This window comes from Camarhynchus parvulus, chromosome 4 (genome assembly GCF_901933205.1).
Source record: "Camarhynchus parvulus chromosome 4, STF_HiC, whole genome shotgun sequence".
NCBI lineage: Eukaryota > Metazoa > Chordata > Aves > Passeriformes > Thraupidae > Camarhynchus > Camarhynchus parvulus.
The window spans coordinates 1,092,514-1,109,054 of NC_044574.1; the positions used below are offsets into that span (position 1 = coordinate 1,092,514).

The following is a 16,541-nucleotide window of genomic DNA, read 5'->3' on the forward strand; positions in this document are numbered from 1 at the left end:
TTAGTGCTCCGCTTACCCATAATTAAATTTCTTGCAGTTTTGCTTCCTCGCCTGTGGATTTTTGGTGAGTTTCCCGTGTTTTTCATGGATTTTCTCCCCGTTTCAGGTGCCTGGAGCGCAGGATTTGGTGGATTTCTCCCCGGTCTATCGATGCCTCCACATCTACTCCGTCCTGGTGAGTGAATCCGGGATTTTCCTGCTTTGGGGAATTCCGTGGATCTGCCCCTCCCTCCTTCATCCTGGGATGAGCGCCCCCGAGGGAGGGAAAAATCCAAGGATGGATGGATGGATTTGGGGAAAATCTCTGGAATTCCTTCATGCAGGGCACGGAAATGCAAAGGGAATTTCCTCCTGCTGTCCCAAATCCGGAATTTTTACTGTGTTTACATTTCTTGGTTGTTGGATTTTCCTCCAAGAATTCCTCTTTGGATGCAGGAATTTCGTTATTCCATGGGAATTGGCAAAATTTGGGCAGGAATTGGTTGGATTCTGATGCTGTTTGCTCCAAGAATTCCTCTTTGGATGCAATAATTTCATTTCTCAGTGAAAATGGGAGAGTTTGGGGCTGGAATTTGTTGGATTCTGATGCTATTTGCTCCAGGAATTCTCTGGATTCATTAACTTAATTATACCATTGGAAATAATTAAGAAAAATGGGAGAACTTTGGCAGGAATTGGTTGGATTCTAATATAATTTTCTCCAAGAATTCTTTGGATTTGTTAAGTTCATTATTCCATTGAAATAGGAGAAATTTGGGTAGGACTTGGTTGTATTCTGACATTGTTTTCTCCATGAATTCCTCTTTGGATGCATTAATTTCATTTTTCGGTGAAAATGGGAGAGTTTGGGGCTGGAATTGGTTGGATTCTGACACCATTTTCTCCAAGAATACTTTGGATCCATTAACTTCATTATTCTATTGAAATGGGAGAATTTTGGGAAGGAATTGGTTGGATTCTGACACCATTTTCTCCAAGAATTCTTTGGATTCATTAATTTTGTTATTGCCTGGAAATGGGAGAGTTTTAGGGTGGAATTGGTTGGATTCTGATGCTGTTTCCTCCAAGAATTCCTCTTTGGATGCAGCAATTCTGTTATTCTGTGGGAATGAGAGAATTTTGGGCAGGAATTGGTCGGATTCTCTGGTACCATTTTCTCCAAGGATCCTTTGCATTCAGTAACTTCGTTATTCTGTACAAATGGAGGAGTTTTGGGGGAGAAATTGTTTGGATTCTGATGCTGTTTTCTGCAGGAATACCTTTTTTGGATGCAGCAATTTTGTTAATCCCTGAAAAACGGGAGAGTTTTGGGCAGGAACTGGTCAGATCCCGATGCTGTTTTCTCCAAGAATTGTTCTTTAGCCACAGTCATTTCATGTTCCATGGAAAAGGAGGAGTTTTGGGCAGGAATTCCTCAGAAATGGATCATTCGCTGCACCCTGGAGGCCTTCCCTGCCCTGCCAGCTCTGTCTGACAGGAGCAGCTTTGCTGCCATCCCCAAATCCACCCCTTGCCCGCATCACTCGGAGATTCCTGAGGGAAAAATTCCCACAGATTGTGCCAGGAGTTCGTTTTTTGACTCAAAACGGCTCCTTGGAGCTGCCCCAGAGAGCTCCTGTTTCCACGGGCTGGCTCCTGGGAATTCTGAGGACGTTGATCTTTTAAAATAATTGATTTGTAAGAAAGTCAGATAAGAAACCTTTGGAGCTCATCATCCAACTTTGAATTAGGAATTTTTGGGATGCTTCCAAGCCTTAAATCTCCCGATCCAAGGAACCTGTGGAGCCTCATCTCTTTTTAGGGTCATTTGGAGCTCACCCTCCAACTTTGAATTTCAAGGGTGTTTCCAGGATCATCCAAGCCCTGAATCTGCCATTCCAAGGAACCTGTGGCGTCTCTTCACTTTTCCTAAGCCTTTGGAGCTCTCTCTCCAACTTTGAGTTTCAGGGTTGCATCCAAGCCTTCAATGTCCCATTCCAAGTAATTTGTGGAGTCTCATCTCTTTTCTGAGGCCTTGTGAGCTCACCCTCCAAATTTTAATTTTGGGGATGCATCTGAGCCTTGAATCTCCTGATCCACAGAACCTGTGGAGCCTCATCCCTTTCTAGGGACATTTGGAAATCATGCTCCAGCTCTGGGTTTCAGGGATGTTTCCAGCAGCATCCAGGCCTTGATTTTTTTCAATTCCAATGATCCTGCATCCCTTTTCCAGGGCCTTGGGAGCCCACCCTCCAAATTTTAATTTTGGGGATGCATCTGAGCCTTGAATCTCCTGATCCACAGAACCTGTGGAGCCTCATCCCTTTTTTTAGGGACCTTTGGAGCTCATCCTCCAACTCTGGATTTCAGGGATGTTTCCGGGATCATCCAAGCCTGGAATCTGCCATTCCAAGGAACTTGTGGAGTCTCATCCCTTTTCCTGGGCCTTCTCTCTCCAATCTTCAGTTTCAGGGATGCTCCCCAGCATTGGCCTTGATTTTTTTCAATTCCAATGATCCTGCATCCCTTTTCCAGGGCCTTGGGAGCTCACCCTCCAAATTTTAATTTTGGGGATGAATCCAAGCCTTCAATGTCCCATTCCAATGAACTTGTGGAGTCTCTTCTCTTTTCCTGGGCCTTTGGAGCTCTCTCTCCAACCTTCAGTTTCAGGGATGCTTCCCAGCATTGACTGTGCATTCCACAGAACCTGTGGAGTCCCTTCAATTTTTCCAGGGCCTTTGGAGGATCTCACCCTCCAACTCTGAATTTCAGGAATGCATCCAAGCCTTGAATTTCCTGAGCCAAAGAACCTGTGGAGCCTCATCCCTTTTTAGGGACCTTTGGAACTCATGCTCCAATTCTGGGTTTCAGGGATGCTTCCAGCAGCATCCAGGCTTTGATTTTTTTCAATCCCAATGATCCTGCATCCCTTTCCCAGGGCCTTGGGAGCCCACCCTCCAAATTTTAATTTTGGGGATGCATCTGAGCCTTGAATCTCCTGATCCAAGGAACCTGTGGAGTCTCATCCCTTTCTAGGGACATTTGGAGCTCATCCTCCAACTTTGAGTTTCAGGGTTGCATCCAGGCCTTCAATGTCCCATTCCAAGGAACTTGTGGAGTCTCATCTCTTTTCTGAGGCCTTAGGAGCTCACCCTCCAAATTTTAATTTTGGGGATGCATCTGAGCCTTGAATCTCCTGAGCCACAGAACCTGTGGAGCCTCATCCCTTTCTAGGGACATTTGGAGTTCGTCCTCCAACTTCCCATTTCAGGGATGCTTCCAGCAGCATCCAAGCCCTGAATCTGCCATTCCAAGGAACCTGCATCCCTTTCCCAAGGCCTTGTGAGCTCACCCTCCAAATTTTAATTTTGGGGATACATCCAAGCCTTGAATCTCCTGATCCACAGAACCTGTGGACCCTCATCCCTTTCTAGGGACATTTGGAAATCATCCTCCAATTGTCCATTTCAGGGATGCTTCTGGCTGCATCCAAGCCCTGAATCTGCCATTCCAAGGAACCTGCATCCCTTTTCCAGGGCCGTTGGAGCCCAGGAGCTGTTCTGGGGCTCTTCCCCTGTGGTTGGGCAACCCAGATCCCGGGCAGGAGATGAAAGGAGCTCTGTGTTGCCAGCTCTCCTCCCTTCCCAGCCTGGAGAGGGAATTGTTTCCCAGTTCCTGGCATCCCCAGCGATCCACACGGGTTTATGAAGGAAAGGAACTGTCAGAAGCCCCGTTCCTATGAAACATCTTGTTGTGCCCCTCGTCTGTTCATAATTAGGTCATTTGGCCGCGTTGCCGTGAGATTTTCTTGGAATGAGAAGTTCCCCTCCCCAAAATGTGTGGCTGTGTTTGTCTTGGAGGAAAATCCCAGCGCTCCAGGCGGAGCTGGGAGCTGGAGCAGGAGTTTGGTAATTGGGAATTAGGAGGGAGCTGAAAGGGTGGGAGGGGCTGAGAGTGCCACTTTGTTTGGGGAAACTTCAGGGAGAAACATGGATCATGGAGACGGGATTGGGAATCCTGTTGGAGGGGCTGCCAGGCCTTGGTTTGACATGAGGGTGTGGGTTTGATGTGGATTTGATATGGATTTGATATGGATTTAATATGGATTTGATGTGGATTTAATATGAGTTTAATATGGGTTTATTATGGACAAATAATTTGGATTTAATATGGACTAAATTTGGATTTAATACGGATTTAATTTGGATTTAATACGGGTTTAATTTGGATTTAATACGGATTTAATTTGGATTTATTATGGATTTGCTGGTGTGATTGTCCACAAAGGTGTTCTGAGGAGGGTCAGCAGCTTCTGCTGCTGGATGGGGCAGTTTTAAACTCTCCAAATGGTTGCATTCCATGGATTTCAAGGCCAAGACATGGAATTGCTTTGCCTCACATAACAGAAACGGGTTTGTCTCTGCACTGGGGATTTTTGTTTTCATTCTAATCAGAACAAGGGATTGATCCTCCGAAATGTGACAGGGAAGCAGCAGATCCAAGAGGTGGATCTGGGTGGGATTGTCTCCTTCTGGAGGTGGGAATGGTGCAGGGGATGGGTGCTGGTGTCCCTACAAGGGACAGGGGAACGTGGGATGGGATGAGAGGGAGCAGCCAGGTGAGGGTTAGGTCGGATATTGCAGAAATTCCTTCATGGAGAGGCTTTCCCAGCTGTCCCAGTCTCTGCAGGGCCGTGGCCCTTGTGATGCCATGGGAAGGCTGCCCTGGATACAGGCTGGACTGGACTGGACTGAGCTAAAGAATAAAGCAGGGATTTATTCAAAGGATCTCCTCCATGGATCCACCTCGGGCAGCACAAGAGCCCAGCCAGGGCTGCACCCAAGATGGACCAAAATGGTCCCAAAATGAACCCAAGATGAACCAAAATGGTCCCAAAATGAACCCAAAGTGAACCAAAATGGTCCCAAAATGAACCCAAGATGGACCAAAATGGCCCCAAAACGCACAGCCGGGCACGGGGTCTGTCCCTGGGATCAGTTCTGCTCCATTTGCACCTTGCAGTTCATTGTCCCATTCCAGCTTTAGCCCCTGCAGTCCCACCCTGCTTGTTTTTCTCTCTCCAGCCCACGGTGTTTGTGCTCCTGGGCTGAGATTTGGGTCATTTGTCCTTGGTGCCCAGCTGGAGCAGGAATTGTTTTGTCTCCATCCCCTCATATGGAGCTCAGACCCACACACTAAAGCAGCACAGAATGTGAAAAATATGAAACTTAAAACCTGAGGCATCACTTGGGGACACAGGACAGCGCTGGGGATGGTTGGATCCAGTCCCTGAGGATTTTTCCAACCTCAGGGATTCCGTGGAGAGGTTCAAGCAGGGCAGGGGTCCAGTGCCAGCAGCTCTGTCCCCACCCTGAGCTGGGACCAGCCCCTGCTCCCGCTCCTGTCCCTGCTCCCATTCCTGTCCCTGCTCCCATTCCTGTCCCTGCTCCCACTCCTGTCCCTGCTCCCGTTCCTGTCCCTGTTCCCATTCCTGTCCCTGTTCCCATTCCTGTCCCTGCTCCCATTCCATCCCTGCTCCCTGTTCCCATTCCTGTCCCTGCTCCCATTCCTGTCCCTGCTCCCATTTCCATCCCTGCTCCCATTCCTGTCCCTGCTCCCATTCCTGTCCCTGCTCCCACTCCTGTCCCTGCTCCCATTTCCATCCCTGCTCCCATTCCTGTCCCTGCTCCCATTCCTGTCCCTGCTCCCATTCCTGTCCCTGCTCCCATTTCCATCCCTGCTCCCATTTCCATCCCTGCTCCCATTCCTGTCCCTGCTCCCATTCCTGTCCCTGCTCCCATTCCGTCCCTGCTCCCGTTCCTGTCCCTGCTCCCATTCCTGTCCCTGCTCCCATTCCTGTCCCTGTTCCTGTTCCCATCCCTGCTCCCGTTCCTGTCCCTGCTCCCATTTCCATCCCTGCTCCCATTCCTGTCCCTGCTCCCATTTCCATCCCTGCTCCCATTCCTGTCCCTGTTCCCGTTCCTGTCCCTGCTCCCGTTCCTGTCCCTGCTCCCATTTCCATCCCTGCTCCCATTCCTGTCCCTGCTCCCATTCCTGTCCCTGCTCCCGTTCCTGTCCCTGCTGCCATTCCTGTCCCTGCTCCATGTCCCTGCTCCCACTCCTGTCCCTGCTCCATGTCCCTGCTCCCATTCCCGTCCCTGCTCCCATTCCCTTCCCTTTTCCCACTCCTGTCCCTGCTCCCATTCCTCCTGTTCATTCGCAGCCCAGACCCTCCAAACAGGAACAAGAACTAACAACGAGCAGAAATCAGAGCTCAGCTCTAGGGAAGGTGTTTTAGGGAGCCAGGAGCAGGAGAAAGAACTCCTTGAGCCGCAAATTGCCCTTTTGCTGACCTGAGCCTGAATCCTGGCCTGGCTTTCTAGGCCCAGCTCGGGTGGAGCGATGTCAGAGATCCTGCACAGCATCGAGGGAACGGCCCCGGCAGTGTCAGGCGGAAGGATCATAATGTAATAGTTCCCCAAAACTCCCAATATTTGTCATTTACAATGGCGTTATCTCAGAGCTTGGCCTGCAGTTAAAAAGGCCCACGTTGAATAAACATTGAGATATTTATTATTTTTAGTGAAATCGACCTTCCAGTCACCTCGGTTTTATGGCTGCGCTGCTTATAAATTCCCAAAGGATTATTTGCAAACTCCTGCTCCTATCTGGCAGCCTTATCAGCAGGGCAGGAGTTCACATATTGTACCGGGGGGTCAGCCCGCGGTCATGGGCTTCCAGAGGGGGCCAGGCACCTGTAAATCCTGCAAATCCTTCCCTCGGCAACCAAGGCGAAGGACAACATCCAACAGGCACGGAGACTTTTCCAGGAAACGCTGAACTTTGGCAGGAAGGGCAGAGCAGGGGGAAAGAAAGTGAAGGAAGGTCAGGCGGGGGTTAATTGAGAGCTGGACCTTGGCGTGGTGGCGGCCGATGGTTGATGGGATTGTTCATCCCAATTCCCTTCCTGGGGAGGAAGGGGCTGCCTCAGGGAGAGGTGAGCATGGGAAGGGTTTGGATTTCTGCAGATATCCAACAAAACATCCCAAAATCTTCAGGGTGCCTCCATCCCAAACCAGTCTGAGAATCTGTGAATGATTTAAGGAGAGGGGGCAAATCCAAAGATGGGAATTTCAGGGTCAGTTGGGCGAGGCCTGGCCTGGTTTGAGCTGACCCTAAGCCCTAAGCCCAGCCCAGGCTCTGTTCAGGCATTCCAGGCTCTCCTGGGATGGTTTATGGGATTGCTCATCCCAATTCCTTTCCTGGTGAAGAACCGGCTGCCTGACTCTGTCCTGAGAGTGTGGATCTCTGCAGATATCCAACAAAACATCCCAAAATCTTCAGGGTGCCTCCATCCCAAACCAGTCTGGGAATCTGTGAATGATTTAAGGAGGCACTGGCAGCAAGTCTAAGGCGTGAGAATTTTGGGGTCCTGGTCTGAGCTGATCCTGAGCCCCAAGCCCAGCCCAGGCTCTGTGCAGCCATTCCAGGCTCTCCTGGGATGGTTGATGGGATTGTTCATCCCAATTCCCTTCCTGGGGAGGAAGGGGCTGCCTGAGGGAGAGGTGAGCATGGGAAGGGTTTGGATTTCTGCAGATATCCAACAAAACATCCCGACTTCTTTAGGGTGCCTCCATCCCAAACCAGCCTGGGAATCTGTGAATGATTTAAGGAGAGGGACTGGCAGCAAGTCTAAGATGGGAATTTCAGGGTCAGTTGGCCGAGGTCTGGCCTGGTTTGAGGTGACCCTGAGCCCAGCCCAGGTTCTGTTCAGCCTTTCCAGGCTGTCCTGGGATGGTTGATGGGATTGCTCATCCCAGTTCCCTTCCTGGGGAGGAAGGGGCTGCCTGAGGGAGAGATGAGCATGGGAAGGGTTTGGATTTCTGCAGATATCCAACAAAACATCCCAAAATCTTTAGGGTGCCTCCATCCCGAACCAGTCTGGGAATCTGTGAATGATTTAAGAAAGGGGGCAAATCCAAAGATGGGAATTTCAGGGTCAGTTGGGCGAGGCCTGGCCTGGTTTGAGCTGACCCTTAGCCCTAAGCCCAGCCCAGGCTCTGTTCAGCCATTTCAGGCTCTCCTGGGATGGTTGATGGGATTGTTCATCCCAATTCCTTTCCTGGTGAAGAAGCGGCTGCCTGACTCTGTCCTGAGAGTGTGGATTTCTGCAGATGTCAAACAAAACATCCCAAAATCTTTAGGGTGCCTCCATCCCAAACCAGTCTGGGAATCTGTGAATGATTTAAGGAGAGGGACTGGCAGCAAGTCTAAGGTGTGAGAATTTTGGGGTCAGTTGGCCAAGTCTGGCCTGGTTTGAGCTGACCCTGAGCCCTAAGCGCAGCCCAGGTTCTGTTCAGCCATTCCAGGCTCTCCTGGGATGGTTTATGGGATTGCTCATCCCAATTCCCTTCCTGGGGAGGAAGGGGCTGCCTGAGGGAGAGATGAGCATGGGAAGGGTTTGGATTTCTGGGATCTGGGATAAAACATCCCAACATCTTTAGGGTGCCTCCATCCCAAACCAGTGAAAGGTTTAAGGAGGGGCACTGGCAACAAATCCATGGATTTTAGCATCAGCTGGACAAGGCCTGGCCTGGTTTGAGCTGATCCTGAGCCCTAAGCCCAGGCCGAGCTCAGCAGCCCCGGCCTATCTCAGCCATTCACCTGCAGCCTGGCCTGCTGGCACCAACTCCATCCCCTGCTGGCAGAGGAGCTGAGGAAAATGGCAATAAACAAAAAAATCGTGACCTAAAGAACAAACCCAGAATGTGATTTCACCATCGAGGGGTCGATCTTTTATGCTGCCTCTGACCAAAGTCTGTGTAATGCCGGGGCTGCTTTGATCAATATCCAAAATAAAGGGGGAGAGGTGAGCCCTGGGCCAGCTGGTTTATCTGCAGGAGCATCTCAGCAGCTGCTGGCTGCCTTGGATTTCCAGGCCAAGACATGGGATGGCTTCGCTTTACACAACAGAAAATGAAAAGCAGTTTTGTGTTTCATGTTTCCCCTAAGCTGCAGCGAGGCAGAAAGCAAAGGGTGAGCCCAAAGCAGAAAGAATGAAATAAAAATAAAAATAAAAATTAAAAAAAAAAGGCCAAAAAAAAACTCAAGGCAGGGTGGGCTGCACTGAAGGTGCTCCCAAAAAGTTGTCAGGAGGCAGCTGAGGGTGATTTAAGTCCCTTAAACTCTTCCCTGAGCGGGGCTGGTGCCTGTTAGTGCTCATTTAGGCTCTGCCTCGGCGGGGTGGGTTTTTTTAGCTCGGTGCTAATTGCTTCCCAATTACTTTGAGGTTCTTCACATGTTCCCGAAGACACTGGGATTGACACTCCCAGCTCTTTGATCCCAGCTACAAAGGGGTCATTTTAGGGGAAAGAACAAGTGTCCAAAAACACAGGCAACAAGGCAGAAAGAAAAAGGGAGCGGATTCTGAGGTAAAAACAGCCTGAAAAGCTGGAGCTGCTGAAGGGTTTCTGGAGAATCCAGAGCTGGATAATTTAGATAAATGGGAGCTGACAGGGATTTACTATAAATTTGTCCTATCTCAGCACTGACATTTTTATCTGTGCTGCCTCTCCCCCAACCCTCGAGCTGCTTTGATGCACAAAGTGCATTAAAAAGGTAAAAAAAAAAAGTACAGTTAATAATAACCCCTTTTTTTACTGCAAACAACCCATGTAGGAGTATCTTGTCAGGGTGGATAGAGTCTGTATCCTTTTGGAACAGCTCTCCTTGGGAGTTTTAGGGAAGGACAAGTTTTGTGTCTCTTAGTGCCCAGCCAGCGCAGCCTTGGGAGGAGAAACAAGGTTTTCTTTTGGGGTTATCACTGGAATCGCAAGGTTTTGCTGCAGGAGCTGCTCAGGGCTCCCTGGGCTCAAGGTGAACCTGTGGAATTCCCACCTGGGATGGCCACGTGGAGCAGATTCCATTGGAAATGGGGGAATCCTGTGGATCCTGGTTCTCCTGGCAGCCCTGCGCTTAAATCGCTGTAATTCCTCTCCCAGGTGTGCTGCTGCTGGTGCTGCCTGCCCCAATCCTCCTTTTCGTGCTTTTTTGGGATGGGACCGGGCAGGGGGGCTCCCTCCCCTCCCTCTCAGGGGCTCAGCATCCCCACCAAAAATATTTGTGCTTTGCAGAGGGGGCAGAACAATTGAAGTTCTCCTTTCAAGGCAGGAGGGAGGCTCTTTGGGAACCACAGCTCCAGCAATGAGAGCCACCCAGCCCTGCCTTTCAGATGAAACCAAACCTTTTTTCTCTTTGTAGCACCACTTGTTCCTTTTATTCCACAGCGCAACACAAACCCCACCATGGAAACTCTGTGGTTCTTCTGTCTCAGAGCTCGGGCTTGTCGAGTTTTCCTTGGGAACTCGAAAACTTGATTTTATTAATTTTTTTTTTTTTGTGGAAAGGAGTGGGGCGCGCAATGGGAAAAAAAAATAAAATTCCCTTTCTGGTGACTCCTTGTTCATCTCAGGCACTTTGCAGGCTGTCCCATGGCCGTGTCCTGGCATTTCTCAGCGTCTGCTGCCTGGGCTGGTGCCTGGTGCGGGGAGATAGCCGTAAACAGAGCTCTGAGATCATAGGGGAAGGCTGGGGGGAGCCACTTTGTGCACGGCATTGATAAGGCCACAGGAAAAGCCATTAGAGCGGGCCGGTGTCAGTGACCTGCGATAACCACCCTGTCCTACGTGCTAATGGAGCCTGGCCCTGGTGGCAGCACAGTGAACTTTGGGAATTGTCACAGAGCTCCCTTAACCCCCTGACCTCCTTTTCTTCCCCGGGAGAAAAGCTCTTGGCTGCCATCAAAGCGGCGGCGCAGGAATCGGCGCGGGCCTGACAGGATCACAGGGCTGGAAATATTCCCCTTGGAAAACAGACCTGGAAAAGGGAGGGAAAAAATGGAAAAAAACCACCCCGAGCCGGGGAGGTTTTCCTGCAATAGCCCCGATGCAGATTCCTCATCAGCTGAGGGGAGGGGGAGCAACAGAGCTTTCCCAGGGCTGGGAATATCCTGGGGGTTGGATTTAGGGCTGGGAATATCCTGGGGGTTTGGATTTAGGGCTGGGAATATCCCAGGGGTTTGGATTTAAGGCTGGGAATATCCTGGGGGTTTGGATTTAGGGCTGGGAATATCCTGGGGGTTTGGATTTAGGGCTGGGAATATCCCAGGGGTTTGGATTTAGGGCTGGGAATATCCTGGGGTTTGGATTTAGGTCCTGGGGGTCTGGATTTAGGGCTGGGAATATCCCAGAGGTTTGGATTTAGGGCTGGGAATATCCTGGGGGTTTGGATTTAGGGCTGGGAATATCCTGGGAGTTTGGATTTAGGATTGGGAATATCCTGGGGGTCTGGATTTGGGGCTGGGAATATCCTGGGAGTTTGGATTTAGGTCCTGGGGGTTTGGATTTAGGGCTGGGAATATCCTCGGAGGTTTGGATTTAGGGCTGGGAATATCCTGGGGGTCTGGATTTGGGGCTGGGAATATCCTGGGGTTTGGATTTAGGACTGGGAATATCCTGGGGGATCTGGATTTAGCTCTGATTGCCCCCACTGGGGGAAAACTGGATCCCTGGCAGTGCCCAAGGCCAGGCTGGACACTGGGGCTGGAGCACCTGGGACAGTGGGAGGTGTCCCTGCCCATGGATGGGACTGGATGAACACATTCCATGAGTCCATGGAATCAGCTCTGAGATCAGCCCAGGCTGTTCAGGGCTTTATCCCAGCTTGTGTTGAAAACCTCTGAGAACTTGTCCTGCCCTGCCCTTGTCCCCTGTGCTGGCACTGCTGGGGCAGCTCTGGAGAGCCCTGGAGAGGCTGGAGCATGGCCAGGGCAGGAACAGAGCTGGGAAGGGGCTGGAGAATCCCTGAGGAGCTGGGAAGGGGCTGGAGAATCCCTGAGGAGCTGGGAAGGGGCTGGAGAATCCCTGAGGAGCTGGGAAGGGGCTGCAGAATCCCTGAGGAGCTGGGAAGGGGCTGGAGAATCCCTGAGGTGCTGGGAAGGGGCTGCAGAATCCCTGAGGAGCTGGGAAGGGGCTGCAGAATCCCTGAGGAGCTGGGAAGGGGCTGCAGAATCCCCGAGGAGCTGGGAAGGGGCTCAGCCTGGAGCAAAGGAGGCTCAGGGGCCCTTGTGGCTCTGCACAGCTCCTGCCAGGAGGGCACAGCCGGGGGGATTTGGGATCTTATCCCAGGGAACAGGGACAGGAGCAGAGGGAACGGCCTCAGGGGAGCTCAGGGTGGATTATTGGGAATATTCCCCATGGAAAGGAGGGTCAGGGATTGGGAATGCCCAGGGAGGTTTGGAGCGCCCATCCCTGAGGGGTTTCAAAGCCCTGTGGATGTGGCCCTGGCAATGCTGGGGATTATTCCCACCCAATGATCTTGGAGACCTTTTCCAACCTTTCCCAACCATTCCATGGTCCTGTGCCTTTTCCCCTGCGTTGGGGTCCATGAGGAGCTCCCGGCAGTTGCTCTGTGACCCCTCCAGGTCTCTGCCCCCACAGTGGAGCTGCATGTGTCCCAGGACAGGCCCTGCTGTGGTCCCCACTTGTCACCAGCTCCCTTTGGGGTGAGTCCCTGAGCTCCTTGATCCCGACCCTCGGGAATTGACCACACCAATAATTATTTATTTATCCAGCTGTGCCTCATCCATACAGGGACATGCACATTTAGGTTCAGGAATATTGTGGAAAAGCACATTAAATCCTGCCTGAAGTCAGGGATTCTGCTTTCCCAGGATCCCCAAATGCAGCACATCATTGGCATAGTTCCTGCTTAAATATGTCCTGGTTCTCCCCACTCCCCTTCTCCTCCATTCTCCTGGAATTCTGTCCCAGGAGGACTCAGCTCAGGGGCTGAAAGTTCTGGAATTCCTCCCATCATTTTTTCAGCCTTTGCTGCAAATTCCCCACTCGTTTCCAAGGTCTTTTTGAAGGAATTTTAGCCACTGTGGAGCTGCTGGATGCGGGGAGCTCCGAGGCCATGGGGATTTTGTTGGGAATGTTCACCTTGTTCAGGGTCCAGCTGGGCCACCCTGAATTCCAGCCCCCCTCCTCCCGTGGGCAGGCGTGGGAAGGCTCTTCCCAAGATTTGCTGTTTCCGGGCTTTGGGGCTCACGAGGGTCCCAGGAATGTTTGGGAAACGCCTCAGCTGCCCCAGAGGACTCTGTGGTGGTGTCCAGAAGGGAGATATCTCAAAAATAACAAGTGATAGGGGCGGAAGTGAAGTGATCTGGAAGGAATTTCCCCAGAGAACGTTGGTGTTCTAAGGTAAAACTCGGTTTAGCTCAAAGGGAAGTGGTGAATTCCCACTCTTTCCTCATCCTCTGGTTGTGGATTCAAACCATAATGGAATGGTTTGGGTTGGAAAGGACCTTAAATCCCATCTAATCCCAAGGCAGGGGCACCCAATTCGGACTGGAACAGCTTGTAGAAAAGTTGTCTAAGTCTCAAAATTTTCTGAATTTGAAGTAAAATCAGGAATCTCTGAGCCTTTTCCATGTAAATTTTGAGGATCTCCAAGGCTGGAGGCTGCCCAGCCTCTCTGCTCCAACATTTCACCACCCTCTGGGGAATTTCCCCCCCCATTTCATTAATTTTAATTCCTCCTTTTGTATTTATCCCCTTGCCTCTGTTTTGCTGAGCATTTCCAAGAGGATCCTGGATCCATCTGTTTTGGAATCCAGGACTGGATGTGCTTCCTCGGCCTTGTCCCTCCTCTCCTTGCCCAGCTGTCCCAGTCCCGCTGGGCTGATGCTGAAATTCCACATTTAGGGCTCATTTTGGGTCCTAGAAATGAACCAAAGCCTCTCTCTGTGCCACTTCCTGGGGGCATTTAAAGACCCAAATCCAACCTTTGTGAGCGGTGCCAGTTTTTCCTGATTATCCCTAAAATTTGAGGTCTGGTGTTGGCTCTAGCTGTGGGAATCGTGGAAAAATGGCAGGAACAGGAGATGGATGGAATGGCAGGAATAGGACGTGGATGGAATGGCAGGGATAGGATGTGGATGGAATGGCAGGGATAGGACATGGATGGAATGACTGGAATAGGACATGGATGGAATGGCAGGGATAGGAGATGGATGGAATGGCAGGGATAAGAGATGGATGGAATGGCAGGGATAGGACGTGGATGGAATGGCAGGGATAGGAGATGGATGGAATGGCAGGGATAGGAGATGGATGGAATGGCAGGAACGGGACATGGATGGAATGGCAGGGATAGGACGTGGATGGAATGGCAGGGATAAGAGATGGATGGAATGGCAGGGATAAGAGATGGATGGAATGGCAGGAACGGGACATGGATGGAATGACAGGGATAGGAGATGGATGGAATGGCAGGAACAGGACATGGATGGAAGGAAAGCTGGGAGGGTTCTGTCCCTCTGGGTGGGAAATGAGGATGTGTCAGACAGGAACTCTCAGATTGCAAGGAGAGGCTTCAGATCATAAAACCATGGAACTGCTGAGGTTGGAAAAGCCCTCTGAGGTCACCCAGCCCTGCCAGGGCCACCTCTGTCCCCTGTCCCCAAATGCCACATCCACAGGGCTCTGAAATCCCTGCAGGGATGGGGCTCCAGCCCTGCCAGGGCTGCACAGCCCTTTCTTTCCACGAGGAATTTCCCCAAATTTCCAACCTAAACCTCCTCAGGCCCAGCCTGAGGCCGTTTCCACTCTGCTGTTGTTCCCTGGGAGCAGATCCTGACCCTCCCCAGCTGTCCCCTCCTGCCTGGGACTTGTGCAGAGCCACAGGGTCCCCCCTGAACCTTTTTCTGCAGGCTGAGCCCTCCTGGAAGCTCCTTGGGCTCAGCTCAGCTGAGCTCAGCCTATCCCTGAACCTCCATCCATAAATAAACCCCAGGGAATTCTCCTGTGCAGCCCAGAAACTCCAGACTTTTATTTTATTTTTTGGGAGGGTTTTTTTTGGGGGGGGGCTCTGGAGCTGTAAATCCACCCCAGCCCTGTTCCACCCGTCTCCAGCAGGGCTCAGAGCCCAGCTGCAGCCGCTCTTTTCCTGCTCTTTATGTTTCTCATCCTAAAGCCCTATAAGCACCGGGAGCTGGGAAATGATTCCCATCCTGTTTGCAATAAATCTCTGGTTTTATGAAGGGTCCCCAAAGCCGGCTGGACACGGAATTCTCCACGTGTTTACAAATATTTGCGCAGGGAAAAAAGGGTGAGCAACGTGCAGGACGGGCTTGTGACGCATATTCCCCCCTGTTTCAGTCCTTTGTTCAGGAAAACCTGGAAGCCAGGCTGGATGTGCACAATGAACAAATGCTGCCGTCGCATTCCGGGGGCGGCCGGAGCACGGGGAAACGGGAGAAACTCCCACCAAAAAAAAGGGGTTTCGGGGCCGTGTTGTGGGTGGGAAAGCTCCAGAATCTCTGTGTTCGGGGTTGGGAAAGCTCCGAAACCTCTGCGCGCAGAAGTTTGAGGATGTTCCCAAGGGCGGCGTTGCCCTTGGAGAGGGTTTTCCCTGGATCCTTTGGAATCCACGGGGTTTGGCTGTGGGGAAAAGCAGCTCTTTCATGGTTTGAAGGTGGGAGCTGGAGGTCTGGGGGGCTTGTGATCTTCGGGTTTCACCTTTTTGTGGGGGCTGAATCATCTCCTCGCAGCCCGCGGGGGCCGTGTGGGGAGCAAGGCTTTGACTCTTCCCTTAAATCCCCTCTCCTGACTCCGTCCTGCCCCGGCACCGTGGTTGTGGTGTGGGATTGAAACCCCACGGAACCCTTCAGGATACGAACTTGTTGGGAAAACCAGAGGCTTGAAAAGCTGCTCCTGTTGCATCTTGTCATGGTTTCAGGTATTAACCGAAGGACAAGGGCGGATCTGTGTAAAAACTCTTTATTGGGATGCTCCAGGACGTGTTTTCCACAGGTGTTGGGTGGGAAGGTTCATCCTACTTTTGTTTCTAGGCCCTGGAAGCGCTCACAGCCAGGTTAGACAGGGCTTGGAGAAGCTTTGGGGGAATGGAAGGTGTCCCTGCCCATGGCAGGGGGTGGAACTGGGTGGTCTTCAAGGTTCCTTCCAGCCCAAGCCCTTCCATGGTCCCTGGAGCACATCCAGAAGCTCCACAGGGAAGGTGTCCCCATCCTCACAGCATCATGGAAGAAGGTTAGAGGGGAGCTCTGGAGATCACTGTCCAGCTCTGGAGATCACTGTCCAGCTCTGGAGATCACTGTCCAGCTCTGGGATCACTGTCTGGAGCTGGGATCACAGCTCTAGAGATCACTGCCCAGCTCTGGAGATCACTGTCCAGCTCTGGGACCACTGCCCAGCTCTGAGATCACTGCCCAGCTCTGGATCTGGGATCACAGCTCTGGAGATCACTGTCCAGCTCTGGGATCACTGCCCAGCTCTGGGATCACTGTCTAGAGCTGGGATCACAGCTCTGGGATCACTGCCCAGCTCTGGGATCACTGTCCAGCTCTGGAGATCACTGTTCAGCTCTGGGATCACTGTCCAGCTCTGGGATCACTGTCCAGCTCTGGGATCACTGTCTAGAGCTGGGATCACAGCTCTGGGATCACTGCCCAGCTCTGGGATCACTGTCCAGCTCTGGAG

At 51.5% G+C, this 16,541-nt stretch overlaps 1 protein-coding gene across 1 annotated transcript in view; it reads left to right on the top strand.

Annotated features, from left to right (window-relative positions):
• EXOC6B (exocyst complex component 6B) overlaps positions 1–16,541 on the top strand; it is a 324,643-nt gene that overhangs the window by 155,517 nt on the left and 152,585 nt on the right. The window contains exon 8 of the mRNA XM_030947367.1: positions 107–175. Coding sequence (XP_030803227.1) covers positions 107–175 — 69 coding nt within the window. The remainder of the gene's footprint in view (positions 1–106; positions 176–16,541) is intronic.